Source organism: Gigantopelta aegis, chromosome 3 (assembly GCF_016097555.1).
Source record: "Gigantopelta aegis isolate Gae_Host chromosome 3, Gae_host_genome, whole genome shotgun sequence".
Lineage (NCBI taxonomy): Eukaryota > Metazoa > Mollusca > Gastropoda > Neomphalida > Peltospiridae > Gigantopelta > Gigantopelta aegis.
The window spans coordinates 85,772,207-85,790,639 of record NC_054701.1 but is presented as its reverse complement, the minus strand read 5'-3'; the positions used below and the strand labels follow the sequence as shown (position 1 = coordinate 85,790,639).

The 18,433-nt window shown below is 39.1% G+C and overlaps 1 protein-coding gene across 1 annotated transcript in view; it reads right to left on the bottom strand.

Moving 5' to 3' along the window:
- Window positions 1–18,145, bottom strand: part of LOC121368902 — a 41,348-nt gene extending 23,203 nt beyond the window's left edge. The window contains exons 1-4 of the mRNA XM_041493659.1: window positions 17,327–18,145; window positions 10,995–11,159; window positions 5,976–6,257; window positions 4,777–4,956 (exon numbers count right to left, since the gene is read on the bottom strand). Coding sequence (XP_041349593.1) covers window positions 4,777–4,956; window positions 5,976–6,257; window positions 10,995–11,159; window positions 17,327–18,145 — 1,446 coding nt within the window. The remainder of the gene's footprint in view (window positions 1–4,776; window positions 4,957–5,975; window positions 6,258–10,994; window positions 11,160–17,326) is intronic.
- Window positions 18,146–18,433: the final 288 nt, after the last annotated feature.

The window sequence follows — 18,433 nt, the reverse complement described above, 5'->3', positions numbered from 1 at the left end:
AGACCGCTTATCTAAGTGGGGAGATTGTTAAGGTGGACAGATTGAAAACAAACAGACTTCAAGATGAACAGACCGTCAATGTCAACAGCCTATCGAGGTCAGACCATCAGTGTCAACATATCGTCTATGTAAACATGTCGTCTATGTAAACATATCGTCAATGTCAACAGATCGTCAATATTAACAGATCGTCAATGTCAACAGATGAAACATGTCAACAGATCATAAATATGTGAATAGACCGTCAGTGTCATCAATCGTCAATGTCGACATGCCGTCAATGTCAACTGACCATCAGTGTCAACGGATCGTCAATGTCAACAGATCATACATGTCAACAGATCGTCAACGTTAACATATCTTCAATGTTAACAGATCGTCAACGTCAACAGACCGTCAACGTCAACAGATCGGCAATGTTAACCGACCGTCAGTGTGAACAGACCATCAATGTCAAAAGATTGTCAATGTCAACATACTTTCAATATCAACAGAATGTCAACGTCATCACACCGTCGAGATAAACAGATAATTAATATAAACAGACCGATAATGTGGATAGATGGGCAAGGAGAACATACAATCAAGGTGAACACGTAGTAAAGGAGAATTGTCTGTAGGAACAGACCGCCAAGGAAAACAAACCATTAAGATAAACAGACCGTTAAGATAAACAGACCGTTGATGTGAACAGACCGACTGGACGACAAAACTGTTATAAAAAGTAAACCTTCAAGTAGATAGACCGCCAAGAGAGCAGACAGTAAAAGTGAACAAACCGTCAAACACAGACTGAGGAGAAGATATCAGCAAGGCGAACAGACAGTCAATGAGAACAGTCGAGGTGACCAGGCCGATAACGTGAACAGGCCGGCAACGAAACCAAAAAGTCAAGGCAAATGAATATACCGTCGAGGACAACAGACAGTGAAGAAGAGTACTGCAAACGAACCGTCAAGTCGAACCGTCTGTCACACCATCATAAACCTTTCGTCACTCCCTCGCATTACTGGGACTGCAACAAATCCCTCTTGTCTAATGGCACAGGCGGATTACGAACCTCAATACAATATTCATGGCGTGTGGTAAGCCCACAGTGCACCCACCAGCACCAAACTGAAGACTAGATGTAAATAATATATTCCCCGAGTTCTGGACACAAACTACTATTTTGTTCTAGGTCAAAATAAATCAATATAATGCAATTTGACAACTGACCAATCGAATCTACTGATACATTAGATTAGTTATTGTAAAGTGAGAAGTGAATTAAGCAATGATTTGGCAAACTGAAAGAGGCTATACAGGTGTTCTTACCTTCAGAAGTCTGCCGCGGATTTGCACGAGTGAGAAAGCGCTGTTTACATTGAACGCGCGGCAGGGAGCGTAACACTCTCTACGGACCAGTATTGAACACTTTAATGAGTTTATCTCCCATTGTGCGACCAGTTGCTACTACACGGTCGGATATAGCTGTGTGGCCTGTTATTGAGAATGAGGTGCAGTCGTCCAGTGTGGTCCCGCAATAACAGATTATTTCACACGAAAACAAACACTTTATTTTTGTGTCAAATATAAAAAAATTATGTTTCGATTTCGATAACACTGATGGGTAAATAAATATCTTAACTGTGTTAATATTGGAATTACATTACGTGTAAGTGTAAATAGGTACTACAAGTTGTTGTTGTGTGGGGTGTTTTGTTTTGTTTGGTTTGGTTTTGGAGGTTTTGTTTGTTTGTTTGGTTTTTTTTTTTGGTTTTTTTTTTTTTTTTTTTGGGGGGGGGCTTTTGGGTTGTCGTTTTGGGGGGGGGGTTTGTTGTGTTTTTAACAAGCCATTATAGCAAAAGTATGTCTTCAGATAAGCAAAGCTGCTATGTTCATGTGTTGTTGTTATTGATGGTGATTATTTGAAGGGGTTGTTGTGTTGTTCTTCTTAATCATATTATTTGGATGCTTGATTTTCAATGACAGTGTGATTGTGCTAGTCTAGTGAGTCTGTATGAGAACACCTTTCTCGCGAGTCTTCATTGTATCCAGTTGGTAAGCAAAAATTGGATCTAGTGAGGGGACAGGACAACACTTTTCTCGCGAGTCCTTCACTGTATCCAGTTGGTAACTAGAACTGGATCGGGGGAGGGGGGTCAGGAGACCGCGCCAGTCCTTCATTGTATCTAGTTGGTAAGCAAAAATGGATCTAGTGGGGAGACAGGACAACACCTTTCTCACGAGTCCTTCACTGTATCCAGTTGGTAACTAGAACTGGATCGGAGGGGGGGGGGGGGGGCAGTCAGGAGACCGCGCCAGTCCTTCATTGTATCCAGTTGGTAACTAGAACTGGATCGGGGGAGGGGGGTCAGGAGACCGCGCCAGTCCTTCATTGTATCTAGTTGGTAAGCAAAAATGGATCTAGTGGGGAGACAGGACAACACCTTTCTCACGAGTCCTTCACTGTATCCATTTGGTAACTAGAACTGGATCGGAGGGGGGGGGGGGGGGGCAGTCAGGAGACCGCGCCAGTCCTTCATTGTATCCAGTTGGTAAGCAAAAATGGATCTAGTGAGGGGACAAGACAACACTTTTCTCGCGAGTCCTTCATTGTATCCAGTTGATAACCAGAACTGAATCTGGGGGGAGGGGGCAGGAGACCGCGCCAGTCCTTCATTGTATCCAGTTGGTAACTAGTTAATGTGTGTGACACACTCTCAAGATTCCCCCTATAATACATTTGTTTCTACTAGTAAATGCAGTTATGTGGTTGTAAATTGTTTTTAGGCATATAATTGATAAAAAAGTAAAGTTTGTTTTATTTAACGACGCCACTATAGCACATTGATTTTTTATCTTATCATCAACTACTGGACGTCAAACATATGGTCATTCTGACACTGTTTTTTAGAGGAAACCCGCTGTCGCCACATAGGCTACTCTTTTACGACAGGCAGCAAGGGATCTTTTGTTTGCGCTTTCCATAGGCAGGAGAGCACAAACCATGACCTTTGTTTAACGAGTTATGGATCACTGATCGGTGCAAGTGTTTACACCTACCCATTGACCCTTGCGGAACACTCACTCAGGGTTTGGAGTCGGTATCTGGATTAAAAATCCCATGCCATACCAGCCTGTAAACCGATGGCCTAACCACGACGCCACCGAGGCCGGTACATATAATTGAAGGTATGAACTTTATGTATCAAGGCTAAAATTAACTAATATTTTTGACAGGATCCACTATTATTACAACTATGACGTAACACCTTTAGGGTGACAATGTTTTAAAGAATAGAAAAAAAAACTAGAATGTGTGTTTATTTTATTGGGTGGCACACACGGAAAACTTGTTATGGCTTAAAACTTTATAGAATAGTCCCTTTAAAAGTTCATTTTTTAGTTTAGCTGGATAATACCATAAACATGTATTACTATGGCATGGTTTGTATGCAGAAGTCTGACTCTCCGGGGTAACCTGTCCTTAGTCGGACGACGTCAGCAGCTTTCTGGTGATATGGTACTATAGTTACTCGGGGCAGAACGTAGCCCAGTGGTAAAGCGTTCGCTTGATGCGCGGTCGGTCTGGGATCGATCCCCGTCGGTGGGCCCATGGGGCTATTTCTCGTTCCAACCCAAATGTATTTTTCGTGCTAGGGTATTGTTAAACATTCATTCATTCGTTCCAGCCAGTGCACCACGACTGGTATATCAAAGGCCATGTTATGTATTACCCTGTCTGTGGGATGGTGCATATAAAAGAACTCTTGCTGCTAATTGAAACGTTTACCACATGAAGTGGCGACAGCGGGTTTTCTCTCCCAATATCGGTGTGGTCCTTAATAATATGTCTGACGCTATATAACCGTAACTAAAATGTGTTGAGTGCATCGTTAAATAAAATAGTTCTTTCGTTCTATAGTTACTCATTCTCTTTTCAGTTAGGGACAACGTATACTGATGGACAGAAATAATACATCGCAACAATCTCACATTACATGTTTGTACTTTATACAGACAGTGGGCCTGTTGGGCTATTTCTTGTTCCAGCCAGTGCACCACGACTGGTATATAAAAGGTGTGTGGTTTCCTTTTCTGTGGGATGGTACATATAAAAGATACCTTGCTACTAATGAAAATTAGAGCAGGTTTCCTCTCTAAGACAATATGTGCAATTACCGATTGTCTGACATTCAATAGCCGATGATTAATAAATTAATGTGCTCTAGTGGTATCGTTAAACTAAACATCTTTAATTTTATACATATTTTACGATCCTAACAGTGGCTGGAATTTGGTCTACAATACCATGTTCTGTGTATGTATTCTGGTAACGGCTCAGCTTCAGAGTTTGGAGGGCAAGTAGTCCCACACCAACCCCTCTCCCGCTGCCAACGTCTACGATACTTTAAATATTAAGTTTGTTGTTCTTACTAATATGAGAAAAATACGAAAGAGAAACTAAGGTATTGAATTATATATTATTTAGTCAGTGATGAATTATTTTATTGTGTCTCAGTGGAACAGAACACATTCACTTTTTTCAAATATCTATAATATGCGTCAGAAGTGGGGGAGGGCACATTATCCCCACCTCCACAAACACCCCGCCACCCCCATTCCAAACACACACACTTGAAAGACGAACTAATATATAACTGCCTACCGCAAGCTGATGACATCAGCTAATGTCAAGTGATGGGTTTGAAATTTCGTTTTAAGTGACCTTTGGACTTTGTAGTGTACAGATGTATAATTTAACAACACTAGTTGTGTCATTTCACTCACCGGTATGTAGTCTTCTTTCAGTAAGGATTCAAAGTCTGAAGACCGACATTCCGTGTCACTATTGGTCGTCACATCACGAAAAGTTCCAATCAGCTGTGTTAACTCTTTATATGTTATGGACAACCAATGAGATTCTAGTATACTTCTGGCTTCGGCAATAATTCCGCGTCGTCTGCCTTTCTGAAATCAACAATTATAATCGCAATGTTATGTCTGTATGCAAGATCATAGTTGTTAAAGTATGCATCGTTTAAAGTTTTCGTGAAAATTTGGTATCTAAAGTCAAAAAACAAACAAAAACAAACACATCACACGCCCTCAATGTTTTTTAAAATTATTTTGTGGTAAGATCTTATTATGCTCAGTTCTTACATGCTAAATTGGCTGGACACCATACTGCATTTGTCTTGACTCGATGAAATGTCATACAGAATTATTTCCCTTGAATAAATCCGCCATCATATCTCATATTATGACACAGCTTTTTAGGACTTGATGGTATCAGGAATTGTGAAACACATTCTGTTTAGAGCGAACAATGTGTGTAAGTGTTTTGAAGCGGAACATGAGGGTGCGTCTCTGTGTGTTTCGGAATTTATATTAACGATGTCTATTAGTGCATATCGCAAGCCTTTTTTTTTTTTTATTATTATTTCTATTATGAGTTACAGTACTCGCATGATACATTTAATGACTCTCTCTCTCTCTCTCTCTCTCTCTCTCTCTCTCTCTCTCTCTCTCTCTCTCTCTCTCTCTCTCTCTCTCTCTCTCTCTCTATCTTTCTCTCTGCCTTACCTATCTTCTTCAGTCCCGATTATTTATTAACTTATGACAGCCATCACGACTTTTTGAAGATAGATCGTCCAGATACGCCTCTTTTCGAAAGCTACGGGTTTCTTGTGTGTTTGTTTGTTCTTTTGTTGTTATTGTTGTTGATTTTTTTTTACTTTGCTATATGGGAATCTGGGGTGGAATATAGCTCGCCTGAGGGTTGACCAACTCTCTGCTTTTTTCATCATTCCAAAAGCCGTGGTATGTGCTATCCTGTCTGTGGTAAAGTGTATACAAAAGATCCATTGCTGCTAATGGCAAAACGTAGCGAGTTACCTCTGGAGACTACGGTTCACTGTTACCAAATGCTTAACATCCAATAGCCGATGATTAATCAATCGATAAACAAACCAAACTTGTTAAGGTACCTCATATGTGTTTTCGTTCAGACTGGCAGTCCTCTCCACAGAGCTCCCTGTTTGTGAAATGACGTCAGCACGAGGAGCCGACTTGCAGTTTCTCGACGAAAAATGACAGCGGCCGGAATCTGTTGTAGATTGGTCAGTCGTGTCAACGTCATATTCTGATTTGAGGTGACCTTCAACTGCCTGCAGATACTCGGCGACCATCATGGAGAACTCTGACCGTGTCAAGGTCGAATGACGTTTCTTCAACCGTTCAGAAAACGTCCTTTCGATAGAGTGTATAGACTGTAAAATAATACAGATATTATTATTATAATACATCATTTAAAATAGCTATATGTTTAATATACTAAAAAGGTCATATTTAGTTATTTGTGGTAAATGACTACAGACTAATCAATTACACATATAATATTTGCATAATTTACTCAAAAATGTTAACACTGTAATGTGTTTCCGCTTTGCGTAAAAGAATTTTTTGCGTTAAATATAAAATTCACAGGGAATATGCATGACGTATAAATTAAACCAGCAGTTAGTTGTTGTTTTGCTGTGTTGGGTTGTTGGGGAGGGGGGCGGGGTGTTGTTGTTGTTGTGTTGTTGTTGGTTTGTTTATTGTTGTTTTTGTTGTTGTTGGGTGTTTGTTGTTTTTTTGGGGGGGTATGTAATTTGTTTGGAGGTTTTAGTAATTTTGTTTTGTTTATATGGAAACGCAATCCAAATTTAAACTATGACCTCACGCGTTATCATGTCGGTGATCCTTAATAGATTTCGCAATACTATAAATCTATAACGGTAGCAAATGAAATTACCTTGATGCAATTTTGTATGGGTATTTAATTTCAAGGTACAGTTTTACATTTCACAAGAAAAAAAAAATATATATATTTTTTTTTTTTTGGTCATTATGCAGCTTTGAGGCTTTTTTGTCAAATATATGTAACAAGTTTTTTATAAACTACTGGATTATTCTACATGGATACACGTATTTAGAGACTTTGAAAACACAACACAGAGCTTTTAATCTATCCTAAACCATGTCAAGTCTATCGGATCAAACATGATAACACATGATAACACATGACACCGTGTAAGGTCGTCAAGAGACTGGCCCGAGTGTCCTGCCGTTATATATTTCCAATCAATAAATATCTTTTAACGACTACAATTACAACCTAAATACAGAGTCTTGTTTAGAATATCAGCGTCTGTATATTCTTGTCGGTCTAACGTTTGTACGTAGTCCAAACTGAATTTGGTCTGCCAATAATTTCGTACGAACAAAACAAAACAATGTACGCAAAAACGAAACGCATAGGTGATAGGAAAAGAAGAAAAGTGTTTTATTTTACAAAATATCGGGTTTGTTTTGTACAATGTTGCTGAATGACCATGCTTGTTAATGTTCCTGGAATGGGACAGAATGCACAAATGCACCTTAAAAGAAATTTAACGCACGTTGTGCGACAATTGCAGGAAATCGGTGTGAAATGGTCATATTTTGGCGAATGCACGTGAAACTTGGGGAAAAGATTGGGGTAGTGATGGGTATTTAAAGCTGCAATGCTTGCAATGATGCCTCATTTCCATTTCGACGTAGACTTGTTACAAGATGCCAAGACTAAACCTGCCGAATCGAAACATTGCAATAGGCCGCCTCCAGTTAGGTGAATCGCAGTCAACAGTCGCACGTCACAAGAACGTCCACCAGAACACCATTTCACGTCTCTGGGACAGGTACCAGCAGTTTCAATCAGCTGAAGACCGGCCCAGAAGTGGAAGATCTCGCATAACAATTGCAGCACAAGATCGTTACATCCGGGTTCTGCACTTGCGTCACTGAACTGCTACAGCAACGAACACTGCTGGACGCATACCTGTTTTGAGAAGGGTGTCTGCACAAACCATTCGGAACCGATTTCGGGAAGCTGGTTTACGGGCTAGGAGACCGTATGTTGGCCCCGTCCTGTGACGTCAACATCGACATTTATGTGTTCGCTGGTGCACGAATGTACAGGGGTGGAAGTTGGCAAACTGGCGGCGAATATGGTTCAGCGACGAGTCACGTTTCCTTCTACAGCGACGTGATGGACGACAACGTGTTTACAGACGCCGCAATGAACGTTTTGCCAACAACTGCGTCGCCCAAGTTGACAGATTCGGTGGAGGGAGTGTCATAATGTGGGGAGCTATCTCATACACCGGCGGAAGTGAATTTGTGTTCGTACAAGGCAACCTGACAGCTGTACACTACCGGGATGAAATTCTTCGCCGTCACATGCTTCCCATTTTGGACCGACAGAGAGAACTCTTTCAGCAGGACAATGCCAGGCCACATACGGCACGTGTAATAACGGATTTCCTACAGAATGGGAACATTAATGTGCTGCCATGGCCATCAAGATCGCCAGATCTCAAACCCATTGAACATATATGGGAAGAACTGGACAGACGTATACGCCAGCGTGACCCGGAGCCTCAGACGCTTCTGCAACTGTCATATGCACTGCAGGAAGAATGGGCTAGGATTCCACGTGCCCGGATTCAGCGACTCTTTCAGTCTATGCCAAGGAGATGTCACGCAGTGATTGCTGCTGCTGGTGGCCACACAAGGTACTGATTTTAGCGCCCTCGTGCGACGCTGTTTGGTGACGAAAACGCCTCCGCCATCAGTCCATAGCAAGAACATTGTCATATACTCATGTCAAATTTGACTGTGATACGATCATAAATAACGAAATTATGCCACTTTGTATTAAAGAGATAATTCCATGAATATTTATATATATTGTTTTGTTTTCGTTCGTATGAAATTATATATATATATATATATATATATATATATATATATATATATATATATATATATATATATATATATTAGGATATAAAATGAAGTTTGCACTAGTATAAAGACTAGGACCATCAGTCCATAGCAAGAACATTGTCATATACTCATGTCAAAATCGACTGTGATACGATCATAAATAACGAAATTATGCCACTTTGTATTAAAGAGATAATTCCATGAATATTTATATATATTGTTTTGTTTTGTTCGTATGAAATTATATATATATATATATATATATATATATATATATATATATATATATATATTAGGATATAAAATGAAGTTTGCACTGGTATAAAGACTAGGACAATCAGAACAACATTTAATATAGAGCCAGTGATATTTCATGCCGAAAATGTAGTTAATATGTAATGGTAGACATTAAAACGCCTCTGTTAGTTGGTCATATTTTAACAATGGCAATACACTCGGGACACTGCCTTTCAGGGTAGAGTTTTCAGTACCAAAAGTCTATGTTCGAATTACAATACTGTTCACACTAAGTACAGATGAGTATCAAATACAATTTAGTGTACAAGAAATTGTCAGTATATATCACGCGTGGTTTGCTTTACACCGTATCTTGACAAACAAAGAGTTGAATCTGATATGTGTTGTATACCGTATTACAGCAATACCATACCTTTGAGAAGGACTAAGAGAGAGTGTTTGGAATGCTTCGGGATCACCCCACTATTTTAGCCATTGAAACGAGTTTCCCGTTTCTTTATTTTATTTTATTTTATTTTATTTTATTTTCTTCCGAGTCGGAACTGATTTGACTGGTCGGTTATTCAATATTGTAAGGAGGTCCAATTCCCGTAATTCTAAAAAACAGGACGGTTTCCTGCATCTAGAACTGAATGCTAAATTATGAAGAGTGTTGCTCGTCTACTGAGGTTTAATGAGAGATTCTTCCCTATCCAGACCTTTGAAAGTAACGAAACTGCTGGTGGGGAACCTAGTTTTACTAGAATGACGCCACAGACGTCTCTCTTCTTCAAAAGTAGAAAAGTAAACGTTGTTGTTTTGCGGTTTAATTACTTCACATGTTAATGTTTGTAAGCATGTTCATGCCTTTACCGACGGCATATTTTAATGAGGACCTTACGTCGGTGCCAGTGATAGGTTTCTAACGGCAGCGACTACTGTGATGGACACCATTGGGTAAATGCAATACCCACCAAGATCATGATAGTACTGGTGGTTTTCCGAGATCCTGATACCCATAAGCCAAGTCTTGATACACCACAGATGCCAACGGTTAACATCCGACACGGGGTATTGCTACTGTCGTGGCGACACATATTGCTACATATTGTACTGGGATTGAACTACGGTACCAAAATAGATTTAAGATACACATTAAAGTTATAACCGATACTTAAGCAATTATTACACTAGTCAATGGGTAAACAATATGAACGTCGTTTCGAGATTTAAAAACTGACTTGTATAGCATTTCATTGTACACAACCACAATTATCGTGTACAGTGTACACCGCTGCAATTTAAATATTACAAAAGAAATGCGTTATTATGTGAAATATGTTACAGTTATATGAACCTTTACGGACTTGAATTATAGTAAGTGACCACCCAACGGAGAGGCATTAATAGAACAAAAAGATTTAATAATGATTTTATCTAGTCGTGTTAGCAAGAGTTGAAATTACGACATGAGCAATATCCGGTGTCGGCTCCTGGCAGTGATATCGCAAGAAACTTTTTTAGAAAATTGTGGCGTGCACAAGAGGGCGCACGCCAGAGCACAAATTGACTGGTTTCCACAATACAGTAATATATCATATGCGTTCATCGTTAGGCGTAATAACAAGTTTAACGAGAGACCTCAATATTCTAACACTGCCATTCATAAGATTTTAGGATTATGGTGCTATTCTAATGTAAAAATAAATGTACTGAAGCTTCAAAATGTCATATAATAAACAAAAGGTTGAAAATCTGATAAGATGTTTAACTTGGGGTGTTTTATTTTTGATACTGTACACTTAGCGTGACAAAACTGTGTTTCTACAATAAACCTATTTTAATAACCGCAATTCGGAAACAGAGCCTGAAATGAATACACTGTTTGCCACAGCTTAACGTGAACTGTCGACTGGTTATTGGAGTATGTTTAGAAACTAGCCAACTAACCAACTCACCTCCATGTCACAAACCACCTGGTCACCGGTGTGACTGAATTCAGATAAAAGTTTAACAAACTGGGGTCGTGCTGTCCTGATTATCGCTTCATAGCGCCCCCTATCGTCAAGACTAGACATCCGGGTGAGCTGATCCCACAACGCATCTTCAACAGACTCTATTTTCTAAATAAATATGTCAGATTAATGTGACAATGATGAATCATTGACCTAATAGTTACACATGCACAACTGCATATAAATACACTCATACATTTATACATATATTCATACATTTCTAAACATACTTTCGTAGATATATATATATATATTAGGTATTTAAATATATCAAATTATTTTGTAACTCGCATGTGCTTAATATTTGATTTGAAGTGAAAGAAGAAAAAAGAAGAAGAAGAAATTAATAATGCATGATATACATAGTCAATAGGTAAAGCATGCCTTTACCTATAGTCCGCGCCATCCTTCTACAAAAGGTTTTGCTTTATAATTTCAGTTTGGTTTGACATAAGAAGATAACGGAAAGTGTTTTGGAAATAACAAATTAAATACTATCTTTGTATGCAAGTTAAAAAACAGTTGGATCAGAAATAAATAACTTGTAGTGAATTCCATAGTATGAAAATAGGTGTTCCCTGTTGGACGGACTATAGTTGAAAATGACTAAGAGTATGCAGTAACATAATCATACACACTGTAATATGAGGTCTTCACCAACTAACCATAAATTAAGTTTTCGGAGTTGGGAGATTGCAACTGTGTCCTCGGATACCTTGCTAGGTTAGTCACTGTAGTACAGACCTGTCAAATATGGCCAACCTAGCAAGGTGACTTCTGTAAATACATACGTGACCGAGCTCACAGTTTTTCTTTGTTGTTTTTTTCTTTTTGTTTTTTTTCTTTTCATTTACACGAATCATTTATTTGTTAACTCGTTGTTTTTCATTCCTTACTTCATGCATCTGCTTGTGTGTGTGTGTTCATAGTATTTATTTTGTTTAGCGTTTTCGACGAGTACATTTCAATTTTACAACCTAAAATACATGATGATGGCATAATTCAAAAACTAGAAGTAAGTAAATGAAAACGAAATTAAATTAAAATTGTATTGTAAGAAATATATGCATCATGATAAGAGTTAATGATGGACAGCGTGATATTTGTTGAAATTTAACTTCCAATACCATCATCATCATCATTACTATTAAAATCATCATCATGAATGTCATCATTTTACCGGTTGTACGTTGCCAACTATTTATAATAGCCTACTACTTGCTATCTAATCTAATACAAACAAATCCATATCGGCAAAGATTATTCTTATTTACCTAGCACGGCATTCCTTAAAAGGACAAACAGGCATGGTTTTTTCACAAGATTCTTAAGCCTTGGAACAAACAATGAATTTGAGAGATCTAATACACTAGCGGTATTCACATGGTGAATAACATCAAATAACAAACAGGAACTGCCGATAATTCGTGTTTTTCGCTTCACTCTACCATACAAGGCCAAAACACTCAGAAGTAATAATGTCCAGGATACACGGGTAAGATTTTCCATTAGTCCCTTTGTTCCATCTGGCTACTTCCGCCACAAGTAAAAATAACCGGAAGTGTCGGTCATAACTAGCAGATTAGTTCCAGTGCGCAGCACCCTGCCGATGTCACAGAGTTCAAAAATGGACGAGATATATTTAAAGTCGGAAAATTTTGAGAAGGCGTCTGTAATCGTGATTTAATTATTATTAACGTTTAGTGTTTGTATGTCTGTCTGTCTCTCTGTAGGCGAGTGTGTCTGTGTGCGTGTGCGAGAGAGAGAGAGAGAGAGAGAGAGAGAGAGAGAGAGAGAGAGAGAGAGAGAGAGAGAGAGAGAGAGAGAGAGAGAGAGAGAGAGAGAGAGAGAGAGAGAGAGGGGGTGGGGGAGGGGAGAGATAACGAGAGAGAGAGAGAGAGAGAGAGAGAGAGAGAGACGGACAGAGACAGAGAATCTGAAAGTTTTAATAGGGGATCAGTAATATACTAATAAAAACAAGTTTAGGAAATTGTTTAATGTGCTTAAATAAACGAAAACTCATGATTTTCAAAGTGAAATCAGACACTGGATTTAACTGCTGCATCATTACTTAAGTATAAATAGCAGACGATTTTCAACACACCTATCAGGTTATTGAATTTAGCTTACGTTAAAAGTACAACGCAGTAGTACCAAATTTCTCAATCGTCCCCACCTAAATTCACACGTGTTACGTGCGAGTTTGTAGGTGCGTGAAATGAATGTGTAAGAAGAGTGTAAGTTATTATTATATCACAATGATATTAAACTGACATACCCTATGTTTTAACATTACGACATATATACATGTGTAGATAACAAACCTGTTACCAGTTATTATCAAATTGATGTCCCGAGTGAAATATTTTTCACTTCTCAAGATCTTTAGCGAGTGACAATGAAAATTATTTCACGAGTGTTATAAATCTGATAATAACTGGTACGGAGTTTGTTATTCTATTTATTACACAAGCTATTTTTTTCTCCAAACGCCTTTCATTTGCGATGTATAAGTCACTGTGAAATTGCCCACTGTTACTAGTCTGCGGTTAATACAGCTTATTTGACAAACGCTCAAATTGTTCTGCTAAGACTTTTAATTGGCCGCCAGAGACTCGTGTAATGGTCGGGATACACCTGATAACGTGCGCAATCAAGCACGGGGCCAGAAATGCATCTTTAATTCCTTCATTAATATTGTACATTTCTTTTACTCCGAAAACTGGGTCTAGTGTTAAGGTTTGTTATGACGGTGTAATTTCTCATAACGTTCTCTAGCATGAGGATTACATCGGTCGAGGATTCCCCGTCCCAACCATCGTCCCAGGACTGGTGCGTCCAAAGATCGTGGGATGTGTTGTCCTGCCTTTGTGATAGTGCATATAAAATATATCTTCCTATACAGACACTCACTGAACACACAGAGAGAGACAGAGAGAGTACAAAATGAGTTCCGCCATCGCGGGTAGAAAAAGATCAACATACTGTAGACAAGTTGAATATCTATCATTTCAGCGGGAATCTGAAATCATTATGTTATTGGCTTTCTCACAATGACATTATATCGCGGTTACGGTTAGTTATTACAATTAACACCGTCTGAATGCGCATTATTATATTGTGTTCGTCTACACATTGTTTTTATACACGTAACGTGTAGTGGTGTGTGAAATTTGTGTAGGCTGATAAAAAGGACGTTTGTTCTGCTTCGGGTGGCACGTCAATGTTTTACGTTATACGTGCTTCAAATACCACTGTGTATATTTAACAATACAGTATATGCTACATTAAAAAATATCTAGACACCGAAGGAAAATAATATAGTTATTTATAATGTTTGATCCCTGCTCATATTTAAAAAAACAAAATGGCTTGGTTGATTTTTATTTGGGTTTGTTTGTTTGGTTTGTTGTTGGGTTTTTTTGTTTGTTTTGTTGTTGTTGTTGTTGTTGTTGTTTTGTTTGGGGGCTTTTTTGGGGGGTGGGGGGGGGGGTAGTGTGTGGGTGGTTCTTTGTTTCTTTCTTTCTTTGTTGTTATTTTTGTGCAGTTTTTTTATGGTTGAGGGTTTTTTAAATTATTATTACCATGCTCTGATTACATTTGTTATGATCCAATAGTTGTTTTAGACTTGATTCAAATAACACTCTTGTTTTGTGCATGGAAAAAATTAGGAAACAAAAGAAGTGAAATGTTGCCAGTGGTGGAACAAGAAAATCTCTCTCTCTCTCTCTCTCTCTCTCTCTCTCTCTCTCTCTCTCTCTCTCTCTCTCTCTCTCTCTCTCTCTCTCTCTCTCTCTCTCTCATTATCTTCATTTGATGTTTTGATATACTGGTATTGGTCAATATTATATGTTTTCTTTTTCTCCTTATAGTAGCACAATATCGACTCATCATACTACCATAAATAACAACGTGCAATGAACAAACATTAAATAATGCATATATGTAAGCTTTGATATGGGCTTATATTAGCACACAAAAGATATACAAAAACACCTATATGATATACGCTTATGGTACATGATTGATTTTCTCCGTTTGTTTCATGTAAACAGTGTCAAAAGATGTCATACGCAGTTTCATATAACGAGGCGTACAGAACATCAAATCGAATGATGTTCGTTTGTTTTCGGTGAACTGCCGTACGTTTTAATATCGACTTAGCAAACAGGCGAGTTCATTAAGTATAACGTGCTATTCGGTGTATAAAATCGAATGTTAACTTCACAGTGTTTGCGTTTGATCCTACTTGGTAATATGACGTAAATATGATAGATATACATCAAAGAACTGTACACGTTTTGGAGCTGTTGTGCTTGTATGTCGTAAAAGATCGGGGTTGGTACCTGGCGATATATGTAGGACATACGTAGAGTCAATTATGCTCAATAGTGCATGGATATAGGAAATATATAATTGATTAAAGGATTTAAATGCGTGGCAAAGGAAATCGACTTTCTTAGGAATATAAACCGTCTGACGTAGGCGTAAAGCGCAACATACTTATTGTACTCTGTCTTTCTCTAATAAATGACCGTGTATCAGTATATATATTTTTTATCAGTGTATACACGTTTAAAGAGCGCAGAGTTTATTAAAACTGGGTCCAAAGGAAATACATTTTTCAGAAGTTTTTATGAAACGTGTGAACGGAGATCGTTAATAAAGGGTACTGTTTTGTCACATTATTTGATCATCTACAATACCCAAAGATTAAAGGACTCGAAACTATTTCACTGTGATATCAGTATTAACCAATTTATAAAAGTATGCCCAATTGACGATAAAGAGATTACACAGCAAAACTAGTCTCGAAAACTTTGAATCTAGCAGGCCTGTAGGAACCACATCTGAAATGGGGACATCAGTTTCTAGTGGGGAGGGGTGTCAAGCCAGATGTTAATATTTATTTATATAGTGTAGGACACAAACACGTCCACGGCACAGTGGGGGTCACAATAGGTGTGTGGTGTGTGTGTGTGTGTGTGTGTGTGTGTGTATGTATGTGTGTATATATGTACGAGTATGTATGTGTGTGCGCGCGCGCGTGTGGTGTGTGTGTGTGTGTGTGTGTTTATATGTGTGTGTGTGTGTGTGTTTATCTCTGTGTGTGTGTGTGTGTGTGTGTGTGTGTGTGTGTTTATCTGTGTGTATTTGTGTTTCTTTGTGTGGTGTGTGTGTGTGTGTGTTTATCTCTCTCTGTGTGTGTGTGTGTGTGTGTGTGTGTGTGTGTGTGTGTTTATCTGTGTGTATTTGTGTTTCTTTGTGTGTGTGTGTGTGGTGTGTGTGTTGCGTGAGACATTTTTGTGTATTTCAAGGGTGTGGTCTTTTCTGTGTACGTAATCGTCTCTCTCTCTCTCTCTCATCTCCTCTCTCTCTCTCTCCTCTCTCTCTCTGTGTGGTGTGTGTGTGTGTGTGTGTGTGCGTTTGTGTGTGTGTGTGCGTGTGCGTGCGTGTGTGTGTATGGTCTTTTACAAAGGAAATATATCTCGCCACTGAAATTTGCCAAGAAAATATGTTTACGATGAAACTAATCAGAACGCATGATAATAAAGTACTAATGTTAATGAATACATTGCACGCGCTGTTAATGAAAATCATTATGAAAGACAAATGATAATCATACGGTTGGACGGATGTTGGTAAAACCTGAAACGGAACCACAAACTGGACTGGTGCCAAATATCCATTTCACGACAAAACAAGGAATGGTACCAAAATGTTACCAATCTAAATCGCTATCGCCCACCTAAGTATGAACTATCCTGCTCAGATGAGTTGTTTGGTTGGTTCCGAAGTCTTAAGGCTGGTTCCTATAATGTATGTCATACGATGCAGTTAGCCGTAGTTCGTCGCAGAATAGACGCTAAAGTTTGTTTTGTTTAACGGTACCACTACAGAAAATTTATTAAATAATCATCGGTTATTGGATATTAAACATTTGGTAATTCTAACATGTAGTGTTTTGAAGAAACTCGCTAATATTTTCCATTAGCAGCAAAAAGGAAAGTGTTTAAGTGTGTCCCCATAAAAACTGTCGCATTTCTGCGGCTGTATTTGACGTGTTATAGATTCTATGAGAACTAGGCTTTATTCTGTTCTGAATTTTACCAACATACAGAATGAAGAAAACATGGCGCACATAAAACAAATGGTATGCATACTGTTAACCAAAGATGTTAAAACTCAAACGGACAAATTAGCTTCATGCAACACATATTTTAAAACACACGTGGTCCGAACAAACAGGTATAGGTTAGAACACCCCCGCTCACCTGTCGAATGCGGTTGATCTCAGCATCGTTAGTTAGACCACACCACTCTGTGTTAGTAGAAAACTCAACTGAGGTTAGAATAATACTCGAAATTGACCGTTCACTTGCTTTTTTCATTATGGAATTCCCCGACTCGCGAGAATTGTGTCTGACGTCATAGATATCTGTGGTGGGCGTGTCCCACCAGTTAGAATGATGACCGTGATCGACCACAAACTGAGGTCCGAGTTTGACCACGCTATCGTCAAGTCCTGGCGTGTTCTGAGTCTCGTCTGGAATAGATATGACGTCATCGTCGAAATCGCTCTGCAGGGAGCTCGAACTGTCGGAGAGATCACTGAAATCGTCATCCGACGTGTCCGTCCGTCGACTTTTCTCGAGTATTCCCGAACCGCCCGTCTGCTCCGACTTCGTGTTCCTCCGCTTCCTGACGTTAGCCGACTTGGGTCTCGGTACGCGTTTTGCCGACTGTCTCTTCTTCGACTTGCTCATCCCAGACTCCTCTTCCTCTTTGATGGTGAAGCTGGCGAGACTTGGTATGGAGTGCTGCGTCTGTTTTAGGATTCCGTGCGACCTGAACGGATCTCTGTTCTCCTGGCGTCGAACGTTCGGTCGACTCGACAGACAGCGCGGAGTGCTCGATCCGCGGCCGCTGTCGAAGAAGTGCCTCTCAAGGTCGTCCAGGCTGACCTCGTTGTTGTTGTCTGGGTCACAGTGACCCCGCTGTTTTTGATTGTCAGACTGGGGCTGGGTCAGGAAGAAGCTTCTCTTGACATCCACGGATGACGGGCCGCTGCACGAGCTGATGCCGCTGCCCATGGCGATCGTAACGCGTGACCTAGCAGACCTCTGACGATCACGTGTTATCAGTATACGTCACGTCATGACGTCGATGACTTCATTCTAAAACGATAAAAAGAAAACGAAAAAAGATATAACATTTTTTAAATGGATTAGTCTTTAACAATGTCTCAGCACGAAAGAGATTGGGTGTTAATCAAGGGTAAATAAAATAAAAATAAAATTTAGAAACAATTGTTCTTATAAGACAATGATAACACATTATTAAATAAATAAAAGAGACAAAGAAAGAAAGAAAGAACTGTT